At 35.3% G+C, this 27,186-nt stretch overlaps 1 protein-coding gene across 1 annotated transcript in view; it reads left to right on the top strand.

Annotated features, from left to right (window-relative positions):
• The window catches only part of LOC113493054 (diacylglycerol kinase eta), a 138,041-nt gene that overhangs the window by 85,645 nt on the left and 25,210 nt on the right, over window positions 1-27,186 (top strand). Inside the window, exon 3 of the mRNA XM_026870837.1 lies at window positions 16,498-16,578. Within this exon, the coding sequence (XP_026726638.1) occupies window positions 16,498-16,578 (81 nt within the window). The remainder of the gene's footprint in view (window positions 1-16,497; window positions 16,579-27,186) is intronic.

The following is a 27,186-nucleotide window of genomic DNA, read 5'->3' as shown; positions in this document are numbered from 1 at the left end:
AATATGTTCTACCCACGGGGACGAAGTTGCGGGCAACAGCTAGTATGGAATATATGGATCTTGGAAAATACTATTTACTACCGATCATTTGCTTAGATTCTAAAAACTTAACTTGTGTTTTTTATCATGTAATTATCAAGCATTTTCATCGCCCTTATTTTTGTATTCAAGCTGTATGATAAACAAAACCGTCGTGGACTGTCTTTACTCGTAAATCCACATACATACGAAATACATGCAAATCTGTATTGACATAAGTAGCTCTCTGCGTGATAGTTGAATCACTTAAACTCGAAGCTAATTGGTTTATCACAATCATAGTTAGTACGGTCACCAACAGAAGTTGATTAACAAAATCGATTTTTCAAGAGGACTTATACAATCGAATTCAATGAGTCTGTATAGGCTTCATACCTAGTATACCTAAAATAAAAATACTAAATCCCTATAGACTAGTTGAAAGTTGAAAATTCTTTTAAATGTATAGTTAACAGCTATTATTCGCCCATTCTTAAATTTAACTTTAATTCACCTCAAAATCAAAATCAAAAAGGTTTTATTTCAAATAGGCCGTTTCTCAGGCACTTTTAAAACGTTACATTAATGACTCTAGTTGCACGGTTCCAAAGTGTCATTCTTATAGAGAAGAACCGGCAAGAAACTCCATGAAGAACCGGTAAGAAACTGCATAACCTTCCAAGGCACATACTGTCGTGGTGTCTTGAAGGACGTCACACCTCGCGAAACAGTCGAGTTTCAGTAGTGAATCGTTCAGTAGAAAATCTTATATTATTTTAATAAAAAAATGTTTTAGTACATATCATGAAACATCATTAGAAATTTTGAGCCATTCGATTTATTCGTAGCGAATACTACTGGCACTTTTGAACTCGGATTGTATAAACTGACTTGTGTTGCTGACTGTACTATCGCTGGTCGCCATTGATTTGTTTAGATAAATTATCGCAGTTTCTGGTGTAAGTTTGTTCGCTATTCGAGGGTGTATTGAGTATTAATGAATTCAATTGCACAGTTAAATAAACTCTCAGAACTTTCTCGCATAATTGTTGGATCGACGTAGTATTTTTTTATTTGTAATTTTAGATGTAAAATTCTTATCCTTAAATTCACTAACTTTGAAACAATGACCACCTCAAATCAATACTACTACATAGGGGTAGGTTAAAAGATAATGCATAGTTTAACCTTCAGCACAAAAAAGTTTAACCTTTGTTAAGAGTTAAAAAGAATACCCAACCGAGTTTTGTCAAAATCAGAGGAGCGGATGGCCCACAAAAACAGAAGTTAATCAGAATTGCACATCATTCCCCTGCCCTTATCCCAATTATTTTATTTGGGGTAGGCGCAACATGTCATCTTCTTCCATACCTTCCTATCGGCCGTCATCTCACAAGAAACACTCTTTACAGACATATCGTCTTTCACACAATCCATCCATCGTTTCTTTGGTCGTCCTCTTCCCCTATATCCATCCACATCCATGCTTAACGCCTTCCTTACCACATGATTTTCATTCCTCCGCATAACATGCCCATACCATGACAGCCGGTTACCACGTAGTTTCTCTGTAACCGGTGCCACTTTCAAACTTCCCCTTATATACTCATCATAATCAGAATTACACATTTACAATTTAACTATAGAATATTTCAACCACAGTGTATATTGTTTTATATACACTACAAAATACACTTTTTCTAAACATAATCAGAATTCAAGTATCGTTCTCTCAAATAAAGTTATTTAGAGTCAGACGATGACACCGAGACCAGAGTAAGCGGGTTTTAGGAAACATTATACTAAATATATTAACTATAAATGTGGACGTGAAGGGAATGTACTATAGGTACGCTTTTCACTGAATAATCAAATTGATAATATGACTTTTTATTTTGCAGAGGATTAAAAGAAGGCTTTAGAGAGTTTTGACACATTAAGCATTGATACTGTGTACGTTTACTTATAGATCATATAACAACGATATGACAACATTAATTTCTTACGAATTTAAAAAAAAATAATGTTTATGGTTTCTCTTGAACTTGACTTGAAGTCGTCACGAGTAAAAATATTATTAACCCTAAAAGCATGATAATAATATTTAATTTATCGCGTGAACGATAAATTATCAATAATACACTCTTATATGGCCATTTTCACAAAATCACATACAAGGACCCCATTAAACCCCAATATAAAATAACGGCTACTTAAGCACCCATTACATTGATAAAAGTGTAGTAGAATATCTAAACGGCTACGATTCTCGTAGCTCACCGCTATCGCCTACGAGCCGACTTGGCTAATCGCACCGGATATTGTAGCATTGTGCGGTTACGATCGCTACGAGATCTACGATTTGCTACGAGTTTAGTGAGCGTATTCGTTCATTCTGTATTTGAAGGTTTAACACGTTTTTATATTGCTTTAGTTTAGTTTTCATGATAACCGTAATAGTTATATTTTTTTCATTTTAACGCTTTTATCTGGAATTGCTGAAGGCTTTTAAGCAGTCTACTGTATAATAATTAACACCTAATTTAAAAATTTAGCATACTATTTAGCATATTCTCCAACCTTACCTAGGAAATTCAAGGTAATAAAAAATATTTATGTCAAAAGTAAAATCTGGGTCACTTTCCTTTTTTTTAAACTGCACTAACCCAGGTCATAAACCATTTACTAAAATATTCAATAACCCTATTACCAGAACTACTTTTACAATAAACATCAACATTCTTCAGCTATCGTCTTAAAGCTATAAAAATCAAGTACCATTATTTACGATACAATTTCAGAACGAAGTAGAATGAACAGCGAAAGCATTTCCTCTTACATATTGCAGTATTGTGTTCACGTCTCACGGGCATAAGAATACCTACGTGATGGAACGTATAGTCCAACACATTTCAGAAGTTATACTTTTCTCTTAATTATATGACAAAAGTAGAAGACATTAAAAGTTTGGTCTTTTATCAAGAGATTTATCATCATCATCATCATCAGCCCGTATTCGTTCACTGCTGGACATAGGCCTCCCCAATTGCAATTGATCAAAAGATTAAGGTATTTAAAATAGAAAAAAAAGAAGTAATCATGACGGTGCTCACCAATGTTTTGGCATTCTAGGTCTAGTCATAATATTTAACAATCCTGGTTTCTGAAGGAACGAGTATTGTTGACCATGTCTACTCCAAATGGATTTCAGATCCATTTGGAATCCATATTTACCCTATGTAGAGTCATTTAGAAACTGAAAATAGGACGTAAAATTTTAGCAGATATGCACGCACATGAAAATAGACGTGTTCTTGACCTTTTTACAGTCCAGTTAAAATTAGTTTAGCTTTTATAGAAAAAGTTTAAAAAATACGCTTTCAAATACATACACGCATGATTTAACTTAAAATAATCACATACACCCAATAATTAAGAGATTAAAAACAAGGCTTCCCCGCCAATACTTTAGCCTTTTGTGTCGCTTGATCTTCACCTAACAACTCTTATGTTACCTCTATCGTGAAGTCGGACGCACACCGCGGCGTGCACACGAGTGGCCGCGTCTCGTCTTCGTCGAAAATTGCCAATCCTTGACTGCGCTATTTCGGATATTGTGGCTCTATGCGGTCACGAATAAAGTTTTCGACTCTCAAATACGATCAACGTCGGGTTTTAGAACGATTTTCAGCTGTCTGTCCGGAGAATTTTGTTTCGGAATTATACTTTGTTTATTGGCTGGAGATTTTTGTTACATATAAAATCTATATATATAAAAATGAAATGCTGTTCGTTAGTCTCACTAAAACTCGAAAACGGCTGAACCGATTTGGCTTTTTTTAGTCTTGAAGTATTCGTAGAAGTCCAGGGAAGGTTTAAACGGTGAGAAAATTCGAAAAAAATGCGGAAAAGGCGAAAAAATAACAAATTTAAGTTACTAAGGTAAAGGCACCATATTTCGATATTGTAAAAAAACGGTCTTATCAAAGCAAGGTCTTATTTAATTAATTATTTAGCTGGTTTTTTAATAATTTATGTACACACACAAATAGTCTTACAATCAATGATGGCTTTAGTATGTGTAGGTTTTCTAATAATCGCTCAGTTTAAGGCTAGCAGCTACTTGAATGCATGTTTCATACTAAATTTGCTAAATAGTGTAGTTTTATATTGTGTGAGTTTTTGTTTAGTTCAAAATATTATGAGGTTTATATTTTTTATCGAAAACACTTAACTCTTGAGTATTTCTTCACGAATTGAGGAGAAAATTAAGTTTTTAAATACCGAGCCTTTTCAAATACTAAGATTGAAATAAAATCCAAAGACAATAAAGAGATTTGCCTTTCTCCTTTCCTAAATATTTTTTATACTCAGAATTAGGAACAAAATGCATTGGAATTAGAATTTTTAAATCGGAATAAGGTGCCTCAGACTTCTTTACATTTTACACTATTTAACATTTTTTATCTTTTATACAGTCAATCTGTGAGTATATTTCAAAATTAAGATAAATAACACTTCTAATAAAATTTGTCAATTCTACAGAAAGGTATATTAAACACTCAATTTATGTTCTTTTAAGTTATAATGAAAACACCGTGGAATTAGGAGCCTTTACCTTACTTTCCTGTCAAACATTTGACATATTTTGACGTCTGTCATAGTTTGAAAAGTAAATTAAAAGAAGTCTTTATTGTTTTATATATTGTCATAAAACCTACGTAGTAGCCAGCGGACCAGTCACTTACATTTTACTTGATCAGGTAACTTCGCAATAAAACTATAACCATGACTAAAAACAGGTAAATCTTTCCCAACGTTTCAAAGGAGCTAAAATATGGAGGATCATAAGGTCCCAAGAATCTATCGAAAAGCGTCAGGAGAGAGTTGATGCTGTTCGGGAACGTCAGGCTGCAGCTCGCTCCGTAGCGTTAATTGCGTTTCATATCTCAGCGTATCTACGCATCTGCTTCTAGATCTCTAGAGGCAAGTGCAGAACATGCGCGACAGTCCGCTGATCGTGAACGTCACGCATTGTATCGCGAGTCGGAGACGTTTACTGATAGAAAATTAAGCTTGAGTTCTCAGCGTATTTGCATATCTACTGATAAGTCTTTTGAAACAAGTGATGAACGTGATGGTCAACAGTTTGACCGAGATAAACATAAATTGTACCGAAAACTCACACACTAAAATATTCATAATCAATTAGAAAATCAGAAAGAAAGAATAACTGGAGAACGGCATTAAGAGACAGAAAAAGAGCGCAACGAACATTTGAATTCTGATCGCCTTCGACATTCTTTGAACAATGTCGAAATCATCTGACATAACGTATCGGATGTGTCTCAAAATGTTGCCGCAAGGCATGGCGGCCTTTCTTAGGTTGATAAGGAACGGAGTGCATTTTCCTATACTCCTATGATTGACTGCGCTACAGATTCTGACATCAGATATGGTTCGGTATATATTATGAAAGTGTTAAATGGCAAAAAGAAACAAACGGTACGTTCTTCTCAGTTGGGAAAGTACGTATTGAAATATTAAAAAATCCTTCAGAAATATTAAGACTGCTAAGCGGTGACCATTCACATTCCATCTTTTGGTGCAACAGATTTAAGAAGGCCGATTTATGCTGACATTGAATGTGCAAGCCCAAGTTTACCACCTTATTGGTCATGATTGCTTAAAAATTAACCAAAAGTTTTACAAATATATATCGTATCGAATTATCATAACCAGAAACAACACGAGAAAATGACCCACCGGCTCATATTTCTGACCGGCAGAAGCACGCGATCGGTGAGTAAAGGATTGAAACACTACCATCATCTTGAGGACTTGCTGCCACGTCCCCACGCTATAAGACGACTTTGTTTGGGTATATACAGTGTGTATGAAAAACCCTGTCCAATCTTTGAAGGAAAAGTGATTTGCCAGAGGTGCAAAAAAAAAATAACATGACTTTCTATTAGTAAAAGAATTTTCGAAATCGGTTCAGCATATGTTTAGATTATCCCTCCAATGTCACAGACTCACAAATTTTACCTCTTTATGATATTATTTAAAAAACATTCCTTAAGTTTAATTTTTCCTATATGCACGCACATAACCTACACATACCTACTTATATTATAAAGCTGAAGAGTTTGTCACGCTTGAACGCCCTAATCTCAGAAACTACTGAGCGGTATGAAAAAATATTTCAGTGGTAGTCCATTAACTCAGGAAGGCAATATTATATACCTATATCTACTATCAATCTATGATTAATAAGAGCAGATCAGTAATGAAATATGTTACAACTAAGGGCAGAAACGTAAAAAACTAATCCGATTTAAAAAAATCCTAAGTTATATTTTCTAGCCACGTGGACGAAGTCGCGGGTAACAGCTAGTAATATATAATAATATTAAAGGGTAGTAGCGAATGTCGTCTCGTTTCCCTCTCAAACGGTTTTCGTATTGAGCTGACATATGCTATTATACCTAACCCCGTATGCTATTGCACCTTTGGTATCAAGAGGCTTTCACTAACATGCCTGTCACATGCACAGTGGGTTTGATGGGGTGACCTATAACTCTTGGTTAACCGTGTGATTTGTTAAACATTATTTTTCTGTTAAAAACAATTCAAAATGTCAGTTAGATCTAGCTCAAATCTAAACAGGACAGTACACATACCAGATTTAGAAAAAAATATTAAAACAGGTATGTCATACAGATTAAAAAAATCCTCTTTTTCGTAGTCGATTACAAACAAAATCACCATTATAGAAATTCACAAAATTGCTTTCAAAATGTAGCCTAATTTCGAATGTTTAAAATGCGAAACACAAATTGTGCGTCACAGTAATTCTGATTAATTTGGAACGAGTCTCTGGGAGTACTGCCTCGTTTGCATATCATTTTGACATAAATATTTAGATAAGAAGCTTGTTTCAACGCCTCCATTATATTTATGTACATGTTTCGTATTTTGGGGTTTGTTAAGTTCTTACCATTTTCAAAGTTGCCTATTCTATTTTATTCAAATGATCTACTCTATCTTTTGACTATTGATTTAAGCTTTTCAGATGATGAATTAGTCAAAATTTATAATTTTTAGCTGGGATTATGATTAGAAATGTCAAAAAAATCTCTTCACTCATTCTTCTGAAATATAATTCAAAGCATAATAACACTATGAACTGGTAGATGGGAAAAATCGTGAGGAAATGTCCACTTAACATTTTAGAGATATTTGTTAATCTGGGGCATCAACTCCAACACCAGGTTGTGCATCAACCTTACGATAAGTCGAAGGACAAAAGGAAATTACGTCAATAAAATATCATTAGCGAAAACCGATTCCCAATGCAACCTCCCCTTAACCACTCCAAGTTATTTCTATTTTTACATTTAAGTACTTCCCCTTAAGTTAATGACCCGTTCGAATTGGTTCACTGATATCGTCCTGCCATAAAATAAATATATTTGCCATCAATCCGAGCGGCGACTTATTTCCAATAAAACCCTTGTGTTTCATTAAACTTCTACAACCTACGTATGAAGCATTTTCCTGAACGTTATTGACATAGTTTCATAGATTTATTGGCTATAAATTATTTACGATGGTTGTAAGTGGTGATGGGTGATTACACGTTGCTGTCAATGACCTTGAGTCGATTAGATTTATTTGTTCGATTGATAATTGTTTATGGAGGTTTTTGGTAGTCGTACGCAGATGTACCGTTTAAGCTTTTTAGGGTTCTGCAATGACAGGGTAAAACCGGAAGCGTATTACCAAGGCTCCACTGGCCGTCTGTCTGTTCCCAGGCTGTATCTTAACAACCATTAAAGCTAGACAGTTGAAAAAAAAAATTGAAAGTTGAAGTAAGCAGCAATTTCCACCAGTTAAAAAAAAATATTTTGTTTTGTTGTTGGTTTGGTTTGTGTTTTTAATTGTTTTATTTAGAAATTGTACTCTCAAAAAACACTTATTTTATCAGTTTCTACAAAACCGTCCGTGTCGCGAGTTCGACTTGCAGTTGACCGGTTATTGTATTAATTAAATGAATGACATTAACCACGGGATGTCCAGCCATCAAGTCAAGGCTATCCCTGGGACATTCATCCACATCTAGAAGGATGAGAACTAACTTTAGTATTTCATCATCATCCTCACCTTTTCCCAACTATATTCGTTTCGGCTTCCAATCTAACCAGATACAATATCCCTCCCTCTTAATCGGTCCCTCATATCTGAGGATCGTGGTCAGCATCAGGGCCACATTTGGAGTGGATGATTTTCCTCCATCGGTTTCGATCCAGCGCATCTCTCACCACCGCATAGAATTTTGAAGACGATGTGTCTTTTATTTTATCGGTCCATCTGGTTGGAGAACGACCGCGCCATCGTTTGCCTTCGATGTTTCCAACGACAATCAAGATGCAATATTCTACCAGCAAAATAGCTCCGTAATTCCAAATAACGATAATCAGATGCGACACAACAGAGGCAAAGATAATTGATCAAAATCGATGTTTTATTCAAGCAACAGTTTGGTGAAGCTCTCGGGTCCCGAGCCAGCCCAATTAGCCGGCACCAGGTGGTACTTACAGTTTTAATTAACTAAGAAGGATTTAGTTGTTGGTCGGGCATTCGTTTATTCTATCTCGAACTTATGTTGGTGAACGTTTTTTTATGTTCTACTGTAAAAAAGTAAACTGTGATCACTTTGTGAGTATTTAATATGTAAATGGTAACTTTTTCTGCTTATTTTTGTGGAAAAAAAATGTTATTAGTTTTTTTTATTTTTTTATTTATTTCCGAGGCAAAAGCGACATGCTTCTAAGGATAAGTTTGTTTGTGAAGTTTTAATAAGTGCTGTAACAATCGATGTACCAACAAATAAATTTAAAGAGTATGATCGTTATGTTAATTTTTGTTTTTTTCATGATTGGCATTCTTCAGATCTGGAAAAAATAATTAAAACTTCTAATTAAAATAAATCTTATACTTAAAAAAACAAGACTTATTTTTCAGCATCAAAAATTAAAAAATCCTCTACCAACGTCAAATAAATTCCAAAAAATACGTACAAAAAGTAAAAATAATGATAAAATAAATGAATTTATTACACATACAGTACGTTAGCCCAAGTTTTGGTAGCGTTCACCTGTATCGACCGCGTTAACCAGGTCACCTGGCTGGGACCTGCCACCACTTAAAACAAGTTACAGGCGTGGGAGCGAAATAGAGCTATACGCCATATAGCGCGCTGTCCCGCTTCCACTTAAACTCTTGCTTTAAGAGACGGTGGTAGGCGGTGGTCTCAGTGTTCTGCCGAGCGAATTCAATTGTTTATTGAAAGCTAGATTAATCAAATCTAAGTAATTATGTTGTGCTGACAGACTTGTAGTAACAGTAGGTATGACTTTTATGACAAAGCAATAAGGTCTATTTTCATGTGATATGTTAATGGTTTCACATTATACTGGTTGACTGGAATTTTAATAATAATTAATCAATAATTATCTGTTGGATAGGCGAATAATATCTCGGTTAAAGCATATTTACCTAGAGAGACACTTAGGACGGACAACGTTTTGAAAGGTTTTCCTAGTTGCTGGACAATTAATATAGGCTCAAAAGAAATAAGTACAAAAGACTAATATTTTTTAAGCAACGGAATTTGGTAGTGAGCACCTTTGTCTTAATATATGCTTCTGTTGGCTTCATTTGAGGGTGGTTTGGTGGTAGTTAGTCTAGCTATCCCAACTCCTACCTTCCTTCTAAGCAGTGCGAGTGTGGCATCTCCGAATAGACGTTAAACACTTGCCGGAGTACCCAAAGAGTCCGCAAACAAGCACATAGCAGGACCATACCATGCCACTTATACACAAGACAAAAAAAAAAGAAGAATACTTTCCAGACGAAATTACATAATTATTCCTCTCATTATATAACCTCATAATAAAAGCACACGCCAACATCAATTATCTAAAACAATTGAGTAATCCTTTGCACCAATATAACGCCTATTCCTATCCTAATCTAGTCATAGACCTGATAAATAACAGCTCTAATTAAACCGTACCGCTGAACGATTACGTACACGTACATAACTGTCCCGAATTCCCGGTTAATTTTCACCGCCAAACGATCAACTATCGCCGCTGGGGATACAGCAATTATACCGCTATTATCCTTGGTTATGCGACCTGGGGGTCATCAGTGATTATTACTTTACCACAATGTATAGGCAGGTAGGTACTCGTATGTGGTGTGGATATAAAATGTGGTTTTAGGTATGCGGTCTCTGAGTACATCTATGTGGTCTGTAATAGGGTAGGATAGAGGAGGATTAAAAACACATTTGAAAAGAATTCATAATGATCTTCGTCACAAGTACATTTCAAATCAATAAAAGTCGTGTTGAATAAACATTTTTTGAGGGGTTTTCTTTCTCAAGTGGGATCCCTCGACGCTATTTCCCTGGCTGATCAGACACGGGTTTAAATATAAAATACATGGAAATACGTATCTAACAACTTGCCAATGCGGCAACGTCAACTTTTTCTAATTAATTTGTAGCAAACATCAAAGAAAAATAAAATGTGAAAATGTGTTCATGATAGGCCATTAAACATTTAACGAGACTGTAATGACATCGATACGTTTAAGCACGACCTTATCGCGAGCCGCAGGAAATGCTGAAGCGATGATTTATTATGAAGTCGAAAACTTCAATACAACTGTAAGTACCTATAGCCAAGTGGTTTACTCGTAGGTCACCATGCTAAACCCACTGACTCTGGGTCGCAGAGTCGATCTGCCGAGTAAGACAAGCATCAGTGTGATCCGTCAATGCCTATTATATGTTTTTAGTCCCAAAACTGAGCATTCTTGTACATATAATCACCCGTCCTAAAAAACAAAACGCAATTATTTGCCACAAAAAGGTAGACATTTTAAGAATAGTGATCAATAAAACTAAGAAAATATATCCACGATAAAAACAAAAGCGTACCGGTATACAATCAATCAAGTCAAACCATCGTAACTCACTGCTGGACATCGGTCTCTCCAAATCTCGGCGCATCACACAAAAACAGCAATTCAAAATTCAAAACAAAACATTATCTTCATTCACTTCTATATACGGACGTAATGGGAATTCTTCAATCATCTGAGCTCGCACATCTTTAGTAAATCACCCTTCACCCACTCCGATTACTCAAAACAAACTATAAATATACAGCGAGAGCAGCCACAAAGGTCTATGGCCGGTCAGAAATAGTAGAGTGATGTAGGTAGAGCTACATCTATAGGCGTTCTTTGTAATTAATCCATTGTATTGCATTGTTGGCAATCCTCAATTGGTTTTTAGGTATTAAAAGCGTTGTTTTATTAACTATTGTGATTTGTGTTCGGTTTATCGAGATTATTTCTATGGGCAATGATAATATCGATGACTTTTATTTTGCATGTAAAAAAATAAAAAGATTGACAGCGAAAATAGTGTAAATATTCCTATATTTGTTTTTTTATTGTATGTGCAAAATATTTGAATTCGCAGGAAGTCACATAAACAATTTCATATTTGAATTCGCAGGAAGTCACATAAACAATTTCATATTTGAACATCCATGCAAAATCTTTGGTTTTATGGGTTTTAAACTTTCATTAATGAAGGCCTAACTTTTCACTGTTACTAATATATCATATACCTAATTCATTATCTTCATTCAACTCTCAATATATTATCATTAAACTTTTACCCGCAGTACAGCGGTTTCACACACCAGCGCCAACTTTTGACATTGACATTCACACAGCCGCTAGCCGTTGTAAATTCAATTCGTTTTACGATCACTTTGAAGATTTAAGTTCCCTTTAATCTTCATACGTGTCGGTTTGCACGGGAGCCGGGAATCGTTTACCGACTCTATCAAATTAGATGATGGATCTAAATATAACATGTACTTCAGCTGTTTTATATGAGCGGTCAGTGCGATGCGAAGCAAAGCTTTGAAACAGTTTCTATTGTTGTGTAGTTAGGTGTATTTTAGAATTATATTTGATAATTATCATTACGTATTTTTTATTAACCAGCTACCAAATTTCTTCAGTGATTTTTACGTGACGGCATCCATCTATACTTACAAACTTTTACGTTTAAATTATCAGCAGTGGTAGTATTACTATAAGTACAATTTTCTCACGTATATTTATTGCGATCGCCCGACTAGTTGCGGCGGCGGAGTGCGAGTCGAACCTATCACAATAAATACGATTGAGTATACCGTTTTCAAACAATAACGAAGTCGCTTCACGAAAATTACGAATAAATTATAATATTATTTATACGGAGTGCGAGTCGAACCTATCATAAATACGATTGAGTATACCGTTTTCAAACAATAACGAATTCGCCTCACGAAAGTGATAACGAATAATTTATAATATTATTTGATCTTTAATCACCAAGATAAGTCACATCCCAACACCCAAACTTCACCAAACTTGTTGCTATAAGATATATAATACATAGCTACATCCCGCTCTCGTAGGGCACCGGATAGTATTCAGCGCACGATTCGTGTGTTTACTTTTTAACGTTCTGTTTCCACGAGTTGTTGATCTTGTAACTCTATATTCTTTTTTACGACTAATGTGTTTCGTGAATAAATGTGGAAGCTTTCCGCGTCGACTCATTATAAATAGAAAGCTACTGTTTTGGAGAAGCTATTTGGAAATGGTGAAATTTGGAATTATTATAAAAACAAATTGCAAAAGCCTGGGCCCCGATTCTGCTATTTTACATACAATGGCGTATGAATGAATGTCAATCGGATTAAATTAGAAATTATTCCTATTCTCTTAAGCATTTTGCCAATACAATAATTGGAAGTTAATTGTATTGACCTTGACTGTACCGTACGTACTGCAAAATGCTTAAGAAAATACGAAAATTGACATTTTGTGCCAAATTTCATTCATTAATCGGCCGTTGTAAATAGCAGAATTGGGGCCTTGTTGTTTTTTTCATATCTATATTCTTAGGGTTAACGCTTGGTACCGTCAAATCTAATGGCTGACCATGTTTTTTGTAAGGGACCTTTACGACCGGTTTTAACATTTCTTTATTCTTAACACTCCTTAGTTTATTCAGACTACAAGAATGACTACCATAGTATTCAGAATAGAACTGTACTACTTACGAGACCATTTACGTTTATAATCTATATCTATATCTATATCTATACTTCTATACTAATATATAAAACTGAAGAGTCTGTTTGTTTGTTTGAACGCGCTAATCTCAGGAACTACTGGTCCAAATTGAAAATTTCTTTTTGTGTTGAATAGACCATTAATCGAGGAAGGCTTTAGGCTATAAACCATCACGACTAATAGGAGCGAAGATAAAATGGAAAATGTGAAAAAAACAGGGCAGGTATAAATCATAACTTATATCCTCTACCCACGGGAACGAAAGTCGCGGGCAGCAGCTAGTGCTTCATAAATTTGTACATCACGCCTTTATACAATGCCGTTCTTAAATACGCATTTCATCATCATCATCATCATTTGGCCCTCCCAAATTGCACGCCATCAAAATCTATTTTTTGCATATGCATAAAGTAAAAATCCGCAACCCAATTAAAACCCAAGACCAATGAACCCAGAACTCCCAATTCATTCGATCGGACAGTCACGTCAAAATGCCATCGAATAGAGTAAAGATCGGTACGGCCGAGGCTCAACACGTCGCCACGCTTCACGCCTGGGTTAGGATCCAATCAGAAACCAATTTATTTCCAATATTAGCGATCGAGGATCTGTTACAAAGAGGAAAGTTTTTACTTTGGCAGATACACACACATACAAATGTTTTAAAATGCAATTGGGTTTTTCGTTGGTCTTTTGTTTGATGGTGTTTTTTTTTAATCGATGCTATAAGGGGTGTTTAAGTTTGACGTTTCTGTCTGTCTTGTGGCATCACAGCTTTCGAGTGAGCAGTAAGCGATTTCAGATTTAAATTTAGTTTCTTTTGAATAAAGGTGATATATGAGAGTGTTTTGAGACCTGTTCCTGATAAAAATCGTTATAGCTATTTAAAAGTTGCAGGGTTGATTTTTTTACTATCGGGGGTTATTCAATTTGAATATTCTTAATTTTAAATACATTGTTGAAAAGCGAACTAAAATGCGCTTGTTCTCTTGTTGACCAGGTTTTTTTGTGGAGTCTCTATCCTGTATTACTAAAACATACCTTTTATGGTTAAAATATTATTAAATAATGCGTAAATAAACAAACACGTGAAAATCAATGTGAGAGGGTCCACATTGCCTTCCATTAACGTGTAATTGTGTTATTGCATTAGGTTTGGGAGCAGTCGCATCCAATTATTGGTCCCCATAGTTACTTGTCGGATTGGCTAATGCATGTTTCAGGTCCCTAGCATAACACATTTTGCATCAATTTGCCTACACATTCAATTTAAGCAGAGACCAAAGGTTAAATTGATTTAATTCTATTAAGTATTTATAGAAGACTAGATGTTGCCTGCGGGACCACCTCGCTAAAAATCGGCAATGATCTCAAGGGAACATAAAATCGTTATAAAACTTACCTAGCTGTAATTCTAGTTATAAACTATCTGCGTTCCAAATATCGCCAGTAGCTTTTGCGTGAAAGAGGAACAAACATCCATACATACAAACTTTTGCGTTTAAAATCTTAATACTTATAAAAAAAATCAAAGTATATTAACATTACAAAACGAATACAGATTTTAAAATCTTACGTTTCGGAAAAGTGGACAGGCTCGGCTCGGCTCTCGTTATTTTATGATTGAGGACTCCGGTTCCATTCCGAAACTAATCGAGCAATCTCGATAAATTTGCGTTAGTTAACCGTTGTTAAATATTCTTCTAATACTCGGATATAAAATTCCCATGTCACGATGTTAGTAACCGTACTCCTCCGAAACGGCTCGACCAATTTCTATGAAATTTTGTATAAATATTGGGTATGTCTGAGAATAGAACAACATCTATTTTTCATACCCCTAAGGGATAAGGGTTGCACACACTAAAATTTTTTGGACGAAATTTTGATTTTATTTTTTTATAATGTGGCATTAAAAATACATACAAATAGAAATAATTTATAACGCAAAACCACGTTTACTGGGTCAGCTAGTAAATTATATATTACAACATCCGAACAGTTTGAGTTTCAACAATATATCCTTAAAACGCCTCCCTACGTTATTCATTACACCACGTTATATACTTACAGTTACAGCATACAATAGCATTCATCGCTTTCTTTTCATCTGACTCTGATTAGTGGTCCCCAGTCCCTAACCACAGGGCACTCGATCAGACGCGTCCAGATGACGTCTACAACCCAGTACTCGGTCCTCTAATCAATTTGACGGCAATTCAGACCAGCAATTGACGTCGCGGCCATGATTGTGGAAAAAGTAAGGGTGATTTGTTAGCGGGGATTGTAGTTTGAATTTTGATGAAGGATTCTGATATAAGTGTAACGTAGATGTTAAGTAGTGTAAAGGTACTGGTGTATGGCTATAATTAATCATTATCTATATCTATACTAATATATAAATCTGAAGAGTTTGTTTGTTTGTTTGTTTGAACGCGTTAATCTGAGGAACTACTGGTCCAAATTGAAAAATTCTTTTTGTGTTGAATAGACCATTCATCGAGGAAGGCTTTAGGCTATAAACCATCACGCTGCGACTAAAAGGAGAGAAGATACTATGGAAAATGTGAAAAAAACAGGGCAGGTATAAATCATAAATTTTCTACCCACGAGGACGAAGTCGCGGGCAACAGCTGTTATAAATATAACATTTTATTGAAATAACTTAATAGAAATATGTAAGTATTTTCACTACATTTGACAAAAAACCTTTATATCCGAATTTAATTAGAGTAATTTAAAAATGCTAAAGATTCTAACGTAGCATCTTTTCCTAATGCTAGCCAAATCCTTACTTTCCTGTTTCGATTTATTACCAAAAAAAAAAACATAAGTAGGTACTTTAAAATTACAAAACATGAAACAGTAAGAACATTTCTCTAAAATAATTAATACAGTTAACTTTCAAAAGTTATTGGTCCTACAGAAGGATTATCGAAACGCAATCACTTTTTTATATTGTAGATGTTTAATTCTACAGCAGGAGCAAAAACGAGAGTAGCGTTGTCAAATAAAATGTTATTTAAATTCTTTCCTTTTCGGGAGCAAAGCAAAACAAAAAAAAAGATAATTCTTTCAAGTTTTGTTTGCCTCGCAAATAATGTAATTTTGAGGGTAATTTTAAACACTGTGGCATTGAGAAATGTTTTATTATGTTAAATGGTGGTGTTGTTTAATCATTTGAATAGAAATGGAAATGTTTTTTTTTAAGTGTGATTATACTGATACTGATTTTAGTTTGCTTTTTCTTTGTTGCAGTGTCAGCTGTGGGACGAGTGCGAATTAGAGGACGCCACTTTCGCGGAGTGCAGCACCAACAACGCGAAAAACAGTTTCCAGGTTAGTTTTTCCTAAAAACCAACTTTACCACTTCTAAAACATAGATTTTCTCCAGCAGAGCTATGCAAAACTCGTACCGGCTTAAAATATCGGAGTGGTACTCTGTTCCTTATTGCTAGTTATCGAGGAAATACTGCGAAATTAACTAGTAAACTTTATGTACCTGCCAGCACCCAGGAGGTGCTGATAATGCTTGTAGCCAGTATAACTTTTTGCGGCCAAGATATTTAAGACACAAAAAAATTAAAACCAACGTATTTTTTTAAACCATCAAGTTCTCAAATTCCATTAATAAACTGGATATAGACCATATCCAACGCCAATACGTAATCCTTTTTCGTCCACACCAGTTTCAACTTCATATGAACTCGCAGCTTACAAGACATCTTCTAATTCCATTCCTTTGATATTCATCATCATCCTCATCATCATCTCAGCCTATCGCCGTCCTTTGCTATTACCCATTTTAATCCAACCAAATTGGTACAAGCCATGGCTTGATTAAAACGTCAGAGAAAAATATCACCTCGTTCCAAAAACCACAGTCACGGCCTATTTGAACTGAGTTCATTCGCGTCACGTTAAACTCGGCTTAACGCGCGTATAAGTGGGTCGCGACATATAACACGACGTTTACCCTCGCCGTAATAAGGTGTACAAAGTCTTACGAAAGAAGGGGAATAATCCGACACATATTAGAAGATATTTTTGTAGTTTGAGCGGTAAAATAGGGATGGAAGACGCAATCGTTTGTTGTATGCTAAACTGTATAGTAAATACGTCAGCTTCTGTGTGTCACGGAATACGTTGGATGAACCTTTAATATACCTTGATAATATTGTAATAATAATAAAATTGAGGACATGTATGTAGACCAGCTGTTGCCGCGTGCCTACCCGCTACAAATTAAAAATGATCCCACGGGAACATACAATCGGGATAAAAAGTATATTATGTGTCAAATTTCGTTTAATTCCGTTCAGTGGTTTTTTCTTGATGTAGTAACAAACATCCATGAACTTGTCCTTTCATGTTTTCATGAAACGACAAGTTCATACGAACAATGTGTACCAGCTAGTTTTCACAGACTCTTCAACAGAAGAATAAAGCACTTGAGCATTAATGACAGAAACCCAATCACATTCCTATCGTCCATACCGAGTTTGTAAAGATATCGTATCGATAGACGAGTAATTCAAAATGCGCGAAAACCTCTTCCGTTTCACACACTCACGCTTGCAATTATAAAAAAAACAAATTGCTGTCTCATTCCATTTACGTCAACAACACATACACAGGGGTACGCAACCTTTTTCATTTCAAACACGTAACAGGAAGCGAAACCCGAAAGTTTGAAAATAAATACGTGTTTTTAAAGTAAGGATTTTTACCGACCCCTCTATAAACATTTGCCAAACCTGAGAGGGAGGATTACTTGGTTTGATCCCGCTGGTAACCTTATGAAAAACAAGAAAAGCGTTTTATAAACTAACCAATGTTTATTCATACCTGTGTGTTTCTCTCTATTTTTGATGGAGTATTCTTAAGCACGGACTGCACCACGCTAAACCCACTGATGCGACAAGCATTTTTGTGATCCATTAAAGCTTGTCCAGAGTCTGGGTGTCTTTGTGCATGTGACTAGAATGTTTATGAAACCCCCCGCGACACAAGGATTAAATTCCTTAGTGCGGGAGTCGTTTAATATAAAAGAAAAAAAAATTATGCAGCATTCTATAATGTGGAGGTGAATAGCCAATTAGAGTGCGCCATAGTTCGCTTTGGATTACTTCGCTTGCTGTGGGTATTAGAAGTCTTGCGTTCCTCGGAAATAAACAAAATTGCGTGAGAATCGGTCGAGCCGTTTCGGGGGAGTTCAATTTCGTACACTTACAGGAGAATTTTATATAACAGATATCATTGACCTCCCATGTGGTACAAATGTCCATTAACGCATGTCACCTGAGCCTCCTTACTTAGCAATTCAATGCCCCTTAAGAAACTCTTCATATTTTCTTGTAAGGGAAGTTCAATTGTTATGTCATATAAACATCTCCCCCTATATTCGGGCTTCGTAATACCACGTGACCATACAACCGTAACATTCTTCGTGTCTCTTTCCATACGTTTTTTACAGTTCGTTATCGACGCGTGCTCTTTGGTAACTGTTTCAATTTAAATACAGATATGTATTTTTGTAATGGTTATGCAAACGTTATGCGATATGAAGACCGGTTAAGGGCGAGTTGAAGTCGGGATACAGAGGTTTTCGTTCAAGTAGACCAATGAACAACATTTAAAAATGATTTTGTTTTTCAATTTCTTTCAAATTTATTTTTAAATCAATCCATTTGTACGGAACCAGGACATGACTGCTTTTTCCGACCAGCCTCGTAAAACTAGCAAGAATACAAAATCAATTAGCATAGCGAAGTGAATTATGACAGTGAAAAAAAGAACTCAAATCGGCAATATACAATCAGAAAAATATAAGTAAATTGAAACTGAATAAAATGAGTTAATCACCTTTGAAATTCGACTACACAAAACGAAAGCCGGTAAACAATGAAATATAACCTGATACTTTAACACAATAAATGAGGTGTGAGTTCAAGGTGAAGTAGGTTCAAAAGTCCTTTACACTGTTTGATAATGATAATGTTGCGTATGTTAAAGAGAGAGACCATTCTACGTCATGTAGCGTGCCATCTCACTTCCTCGGCGTAGTTCTTATTTTGAATAGGATGTTAGGCCTCAAATCGCCACGCCTTAATGTGGAATTATGATGTGGGGCCCCACTGACAGCAAGGATAAATGAGATTATACCACGCTGATGAGATTATGTAGGATTTTGAGTGATTTAGCTAACAGTAGCTTTCAAAACCGTATACAGATTTCTCATGTTATTGTAAGAGGAACACGAGGGATTTTAGAGTTAAAGAATATTGTTGTTAAAAACAAAAAATATAACTAACTTCAAATATAAGCTACCGGGCCAAACCTGATGTATTCTAATGGGACTAAAATACAGATATTTTACGTTAAGTAAAAGAATAAAAAAATCGGTCCTTCCAGTTCGAGTTTATGTTATGAAAAAATACAGGCGAATAAATAACGTTTCCCTTTTTGAAGTCGGTTGAAAATTAATCTATTGAGATTCCATATTAACTCAATTCTGTATGCAGTTGTTGCTTATCAAACAAACCCATTTAACATTTAACAATGCTTGATCCATATTTATTTTTTTAGAATTTTTCTTTCAGTAATTTTCAATGGTACGATCCGATAGTACATCATATCACAGTCGGACCACACCTCATTAAGCGAACATTCCACAAATGAGGATTTATGAATTTCTACCGCGTCTGGCAGGTATTGAAATATTTCGCGTTGCGGTTTGAAGGGCCTCCGTACCTAGACGTGGTGACTTGCATATTTTAGTGTGGGCAGGAGAAGGTATGTGCTTTCGTCTGGGAGCTGCGTCTATCTTTTGATGAGTGAACATTGCCTTTAAAAATGCGGATCCCAGACACGATATACGGATTGGAAAATAAGTAAAAATGTTTTTATAATTTCTAATATTGGTTGTTTCCGTAGTACTGGTACCAGAACAAATCAAGACAGTATTTTCAAAATAAATTTTCAACTAAAGTTCAAAGGTTCCCAAAAGATCCCAAAACACAAAAAACTGTGACATTTAAAATTAAAACATAAAATGGCAACAATATTCAGTAACGATCAACCTAAATTACCAATAAAATTGGAAAGAAGGACCAATATTAGCAGTAGCATATCGTATCGCTTTCGCAATTATCACGAGAGCCGAAGAACATAATTGAATCGAAAATTATGATAAAGAGTAAATTATATGCCCGTTTTTTCTGGTCCTTTCCATCTATTAAGACTGAGGAGGTGTCAAGAGCCTCTCGATAGGCAAGGACTCCAAGGACCTCAGACTTAAATACAGTTGGTAATTAAGGCCTGATAATTCGTACACTTTACTGAGACCTTTGATGTCTGCCATTTAAATAGATTTCGTTTTGAATGTTTGTTTAACAAAAACGGAATTTGAACTAGCTTTGATGTCGAATAGCGGGAGTCTGAATTTGTTTTCTTTCTTTAGTTATAAACTGAATAATCACTGGTTGTAAGAGGTAATTGTATTTATGTTTATAAACAGTGTTTGTTACTTTTGATTTTATAGGAATTATATTTTGTTTATTTAGTTTTTCTAACATACTAGGTGACTGGTCAAAAGTTTCTTGTTTTGCTATATAATTATTTCTAGGGTAGAAAAGACATTGGAAACGAATAATACTTAATATAAAGTAGGGTTGTGAAAACTAGTATAGTAGTATGGACATGTTATGCTGAGGAATGAGAGTCATGTGGTGGGGAAGGTGTTGAGTATGGATGTGGATGGATATAGGGGAAGAGGACGACCAAGGAAACGATGGATGGACTGTGTGAAAGACAATATGGCTGCAAAAAGTGTTTATTGTGAGATAGCCTCAAATAGATAGATATGGAAGAAGAAGATCTGTTGCGCCGATCCCAAATAATAATTGGAATAGGGGCAGGGGAATGATGATGAAGGTGAAAACTAGATAGTAGCCGTAATCAGAGCCCTTTCGGAAAAGTTATGATAACTATCATTATAACACGAGAATTATATGTATAGTGCACACAGTAAACTTAATAAAAAGTCGTCAGAATTATTAATTAAGCAGTTGGATATTTCCTTAAAACTTCTAGTCTATCCCCAAGCATTCATCACCACCAGTTTCTACCAAATCGACAAAATATTGTAACCAAAGAAACTCACAACTCACAAAAAAGCATCTGAGCAACAATTTTCATCTCTCCTTTTCCAGTGAGCGCCGGTGTCAAGATTTGAGGACTGTTGCAAACCTTTGTGAGGGCTCACCATTCCCTTACTCTCGTTAGCGGGTCTCGAGTGCGCTCGCTGTGCAGGGCGAAGTGGAAGGGTCATAACCCGCACCTTTTTGTTTGTTAAATGATGTGCTTAAACACGTTTGAGATTTGAGGAAGTCTTTTTTTTAGTTATACTGGCTATAACAAATTTTTGAAGACCAGGAAGAATGATAAACTAAAGTGATTTTTCTAGATAAGAATTTCAAGCTAGACAAAACGATAATTGTTTCCACTCTATTTTGTAGGGCTCAGCGCCTAAATTTCAACCCTACGTATTTCAAGGGGACAGCTAGTTCATAATATAAACAAAAATGCAGAGCTTGAATTAAACGTACAGAAGGCTATATTTTGAACATGGAAACACACAAGTGTGATTGAATAAATAATAAAAAAAACAACAATACAATATATTCGATATTAAGGGAAATAAAAATAAAAGTTTACATCTTTAAATTACATAATTCTTCAACGAAGTCCTTAAAATATAGTGACATCCTATGACTTTTATCACAGTATCGCTGTTGAATGCAAACGTTCGAGTAAGTTCTTGAAGCCTTAAATGAAAGAAGAAATACTAACAAATGTACAAGTTATACACAGAAAGTACGTAGGTGTATGTAATTACGAAATAACAATTGAATTAACCTCCACCGCAACCACAACAGACTGAAAGAAATTATCCAGATAATGATTTGTAACTGTTTCGCGTTCGCGAATGTTATTCCTTGTTAAATTAAAATACAGATGGTGTATATTAATAAAGTAACACGCGATCGGCTAAAGATAATAAAATATATTAAATGTAAACACGCATTGCCCGCGAGCAAATTGTTTCGTAACTATAATTAATGATACATAAAAAACATCCCAAAAAAAGGAAAAATGATCAAGCCTGACCAAGTGCGAGTCACACTCAAGCACAAAGGGTGCCGTACCAATATCTGCTACTGGGACCACCGATATAATTGAATTAAGCAACATTATAATGTTGCTTAATGCACTGTTCACCCGTCTTAAATATCACGGTTCATGAGGTTTAGCCTGGTCACAGACAGGCGCACTGACCTCTATTTTTCCAATTTTACCCTTTAGGTACGGAAGCCTGAGGGGGAAAAAGAATTTGTAAAATTCAAGCTGAATACGATATGTCCTTTGATCGCTTGTTAACATTTGGACAGCGAAAAACTGTAAAAGTTCCAACTATCTAGGTAGGACAGATGGACAGACAGACTGACAGCGGAGCTTCAGTTATAAGATTCCGCTTTTCTTTTTGAGGTTCGGACTACGGAAACCTACAAACATATTAACATTTTTTCTTTAGCATTTTTAAGCATGTACTTCTTTCAGGAGCTCCCTCGTAATGGTGTATCTATATCAATTGAACTCAAGAGCCCATCTATTACTTCGAGTAAAAGCGATCCACTTTAAATAAGTACATCGCGTGCCGCTACCTACTAAATCGTTTCCCACCTATTACCACGCTCGTTTACACCGTATCGTCGTACGAGTTCCAATAAATTAGTATTCATTGCCGGCTATGTAGCGTAAAGGGAATTATGTCACGTTACAATGCGCGCAATAAGACCGTCAGTTAACAAAAACATCGTTTGTCCCGAAGGACCGATAAGGGTTTAGTGGTGGTTTTTCCTCGCCACTGGAAGGGCACGGCCGGCGTGGGAATTGCTCTTTGTACATTAGCATTTTTGATTGCCGCAAAGCTGGGTGGTTAAAAATAGACAACGTTGGGTAGTACGGTAACAGACTTTAGTTGTAGTCGCAAATGAAGCTTCTCAGAACTCCTTAGAGAAATAACTTATTTATGCATCTAACTGTGATGATTATGATGGACTGGTGTTTAAACAAAATCATTCAAGTGCGTGTCGAAGAAACACAAACATAACTTAAATTACGTATATTACGATGAATCAGAGTCAGGCTGGTGATGGACGAACAGAAAACAGAGACCTAGTAATTATGCACCCCAAGTCAACAATATCAGAACTGAAGTATTCAGGCCTTACTATAAAACAAAAAAATCATTAACACATTAAACTCCACTTTTGAACAAACGTGCCAAAATATTACATAACATATTCACCACGTAGTACGATTAACAGTCGTATCATTTTAATTTCCATTTAGTTTCGTGACAGCTGTGATACGAGGCTTTTGCGTCGCATACAGCCCCACTATACATATTGTTTGACATTTACTAGTAAAATTCAGACCGCGCTTATTTAATATCGCTGCGGTCGGTTATGTCAGCGATATTGTGGCGGGAAATATTATATTTGAGGTTATGAATTTTAGAGATGAGAGAATAAAAGATAGATTTTTTAGCTTTATGGTAGTAAACAGCCAAATGTCATTTTTACTATCGTTAATGATAATAGAAATGGCTCGAATGTATAGATATGACAGGTTAAAGTCACGTGACTTATCAAACGGAATGTCATTTCGGTGCCGGCCGGGATTTTTAACTTTTCAGTCCGAAACCGTCAACTTGAAGTACTTGACGGGGCTTTCTGTTAAGGAATTAGATATCTCTTTTTCTTTTTTACTCGCTCTCTGACTTGAGGCAAATATCTTGACATTACCCATTCTATCTTTTGCGAGGCATTGTTTTGTTTGTCTTTTTCACAACGCTATCTAGCCTCTAACTAAGCAAAGCTTGTATTATGTGTTTTAAATAACTGACATACTATACTATACTTATATATTTCTGGATACATACATAATATAGATAATTTACACCCAGACACTGAACAAATCATCTTCCTCATCGCACAAATATTTGTTCCTCTAGAGAATCGAACTCACGAACTCCGGTATAGCAAACAGGGTCACTAACCACTAGACCAACAAGCCAGTCAATTACATATGTGAACATTTTAATTATTCGCTCTTTCTAATGAAAAATAAACGAATGATAATTTTAAATGAAAAACGGTAAAACACATAAACACGGTATTGTCTGTGCGTCACTACGGGTACTCCACGAACGGCGATATTAATTTACCGCGCAATAATATTATTGTTTTGGTCCTTACGTACGAACATGTGTTGCCAGTTTCAAAATAAAACTACTAAAATGGTAAGATTTATGATGTTTGGAAGTTTAGTTAAGTGCTAGTTAGTCTTTGTGTTCCTGAGGCTGTATTTCTTAGTTTTGTGTTTATAAAAGAAATAGAATTAATTCACACAAAAGAACTTTTGTGTGAATTATTTCTTAAGTTTTAAGCCGTTTTGCTATTTAGGACATGTTGAACTATGTCAAGAATTTGAAAATATTCATTGCAATTATTGTTATTTTTGATCTAATTAAAGATAAAACATACTTTAGACATTACCTAAGTTATGTTCAGAAAAAAAACACATTTAGATTGATTGACTTTTGCCCTTTAAAAGTAGATGAAATGTTTTTTGCCTCGGTCAAAAATATATAAATACGTAACCTAAAATTATTGCCCTAATTTTCTTTTTAGGTTTAAATTGGAGTATATTATTATGCTAAGGTTATATAAAAGGTAATACTGTAATTACGAGATAATAACGGAATATAAGCCCAAATTACACGAGACTGTTATTACGTGTATTTTATTTGTAATTATAATGCTACCCGTGGCCTACTGATTTACATAATCTACTTACCTACATGTTTTATTTTAAATTTTGTAATGTGAGCTTTAAAGAAAAAAAAACGACGAAACAAAACGAAACGTTGCGAACCCCGCATAAGCATTTATGTGGTCCACGAACGCTTGTCCTGAGTTTAGGTGTCTTTATGCATTTGCCTTGCATGTTTGTAAAACCCCCATTATTATTCGATGGTATGGATCTATTCATTTATTTTTCTAAATATATATTTTACATCGATCTAAAGTAAAGTATTAGCTGGCCAGTAGATATAAAAAAAATAGATTTATGTGTCTGGTCGCGTATCACATGACTTTGCGCCACCCCTGCAATTAAGTCAATTTAAATTTACGAAAAAGATATAAAGTTACGTTTTTTTCATGTTTTGAAAAGTTTACCCTTATAGACTTACCAATAATAGTTTACCCTATTATAAGAATCAATAAACTTTTTCTCTATTATAGAGATTTTATAGGTATGCAGTATGCTCAAGACTTTATTGTTAGTTGACGTTTAATTAAAAACTAAATTATTTCATCATCATCATCATCAGCCTATCGCAGTCCACTGCTGGACATGCGCCTCTCCAAGTGCACGCCACTAAATTATTTATCGAGCATAATTAATAATATACTTTATTTCTTATAACGTTTGTGAGAAAGGAGGTCTGAACTAGGTTCGGAGCCTGTGTGAAAGATCTTCAGGCTCACAATTCACAATAACTGCATGAAACTAAAATACTTATATTACATTAAAACTATGAATAAAACTAAAAAATAGATGAGTATTTCAACTTAGATCGTCACCTAAAATCGAATCATTAGCTCCAGAACCCTACGTAACGAGTCAGAGTCACGTGCAAAAGCTAATACGAAATAGTACACAACAAACGTTTCGTAACAAAGTTACACGGATACAAGTGTGTAATCTCTTTGATATTCACGATACCCGAAACGTGTGCCCTTAAAGGCGACTGCCCACAACACCGTTCCATACCATGACCGTGCTATGAACGTATCAGGCAAAAAATATTCTCTGCTTGAGAAAGTATGAGACCATGCCCTAGGTTTTCGTTACCAACCAGCACCGTGGCTTTTTTAATACAGAGATTATTTTTTCCCACATTTTCCCACGTTTTTTATAAACTCACTTTCTTGCTTCTATGTTTGTTTGTCGTTCCGGTTGGACATTTGTAATTCAATTTTGATTCACTTCCCGATAAGCTAGCAGGCTGAAATTTTCAAGGTAGCTTCAAATCACATGACAATGCAATTTACAACTATAAAAACGGCTGGGCAGAATTTGATAAAATTTGAATGGAGTGTCATTTAAAAACGTGGGTATTTTGTTTTTTTTAATCTATAAATTTTTGCCTGGCACGTTCATAGCACCCTCATGGTACGGAACGGTGTAGTGGGCAGTATCCTTAAATACAACCGTTGTTCAACCGCATTGGATGTGGTGTTCATATCACGTGGATTTATTTTCAGTTTCAGTTCTACATATCCTTTATGATAAATGTTAATGGATTGCGTAATTTGTTGACTTTGTTAAGTCTGATTCTGATGATAAACTTGTTTTGACTAAACGTTGCCTTTTTACTTGCGTACGTTTATCGTGTCTTTTCCATTCTGAGATCGAAAAGGTCTCTATTTCATAATTTGAATTACATAGATTTTTTGAAAAATACTAGAAACTCTTCAGGTACAGTTAATTAGATTTCCATGTATTGTATCACCTGTCTAGAATCTTTCCCGCTATATTTAAGACTAAAATTAATAACGGATTAGTGAAGCATATTTATCGAGATTGCCTGACTTATTTTGGACCCAATTGGAGTCCTAGATCATGCGCTTTCACAGCTGACTACTTTTGACCGATTGGTGTTTTAAATAGGAGGTCTCTTTTATACAAAGTGTTTCGACGAAATCTGCACCCGCAAAAATTTTTCAAAACCGCACCTGAGCGTGGTTTGCAAAATAATTTTATTTTTAAAAATCCCTCAATTCTCAAAAAGAAATTCGATTTACGATTAAC

Source organism: Trichoplusia ni, chromosome 4 (assembly GCF_003590095.1).
Source record: "Trichoplusia ni isolate ovarian cell line Hi5 chromosome 4, tn1, whole genome shotgun sequence".
Classification (NCBI taxonomy): domain Eukaryota; kingdom Metazoa; phylum Arthropoda; class Insecta; order Lepidoptera; family Noctuidae; genus Trichoplusia; species Trichoplusia ni.
This window is presented reverse-complemented; position numbering and strand designations above follow the sequence as displayed.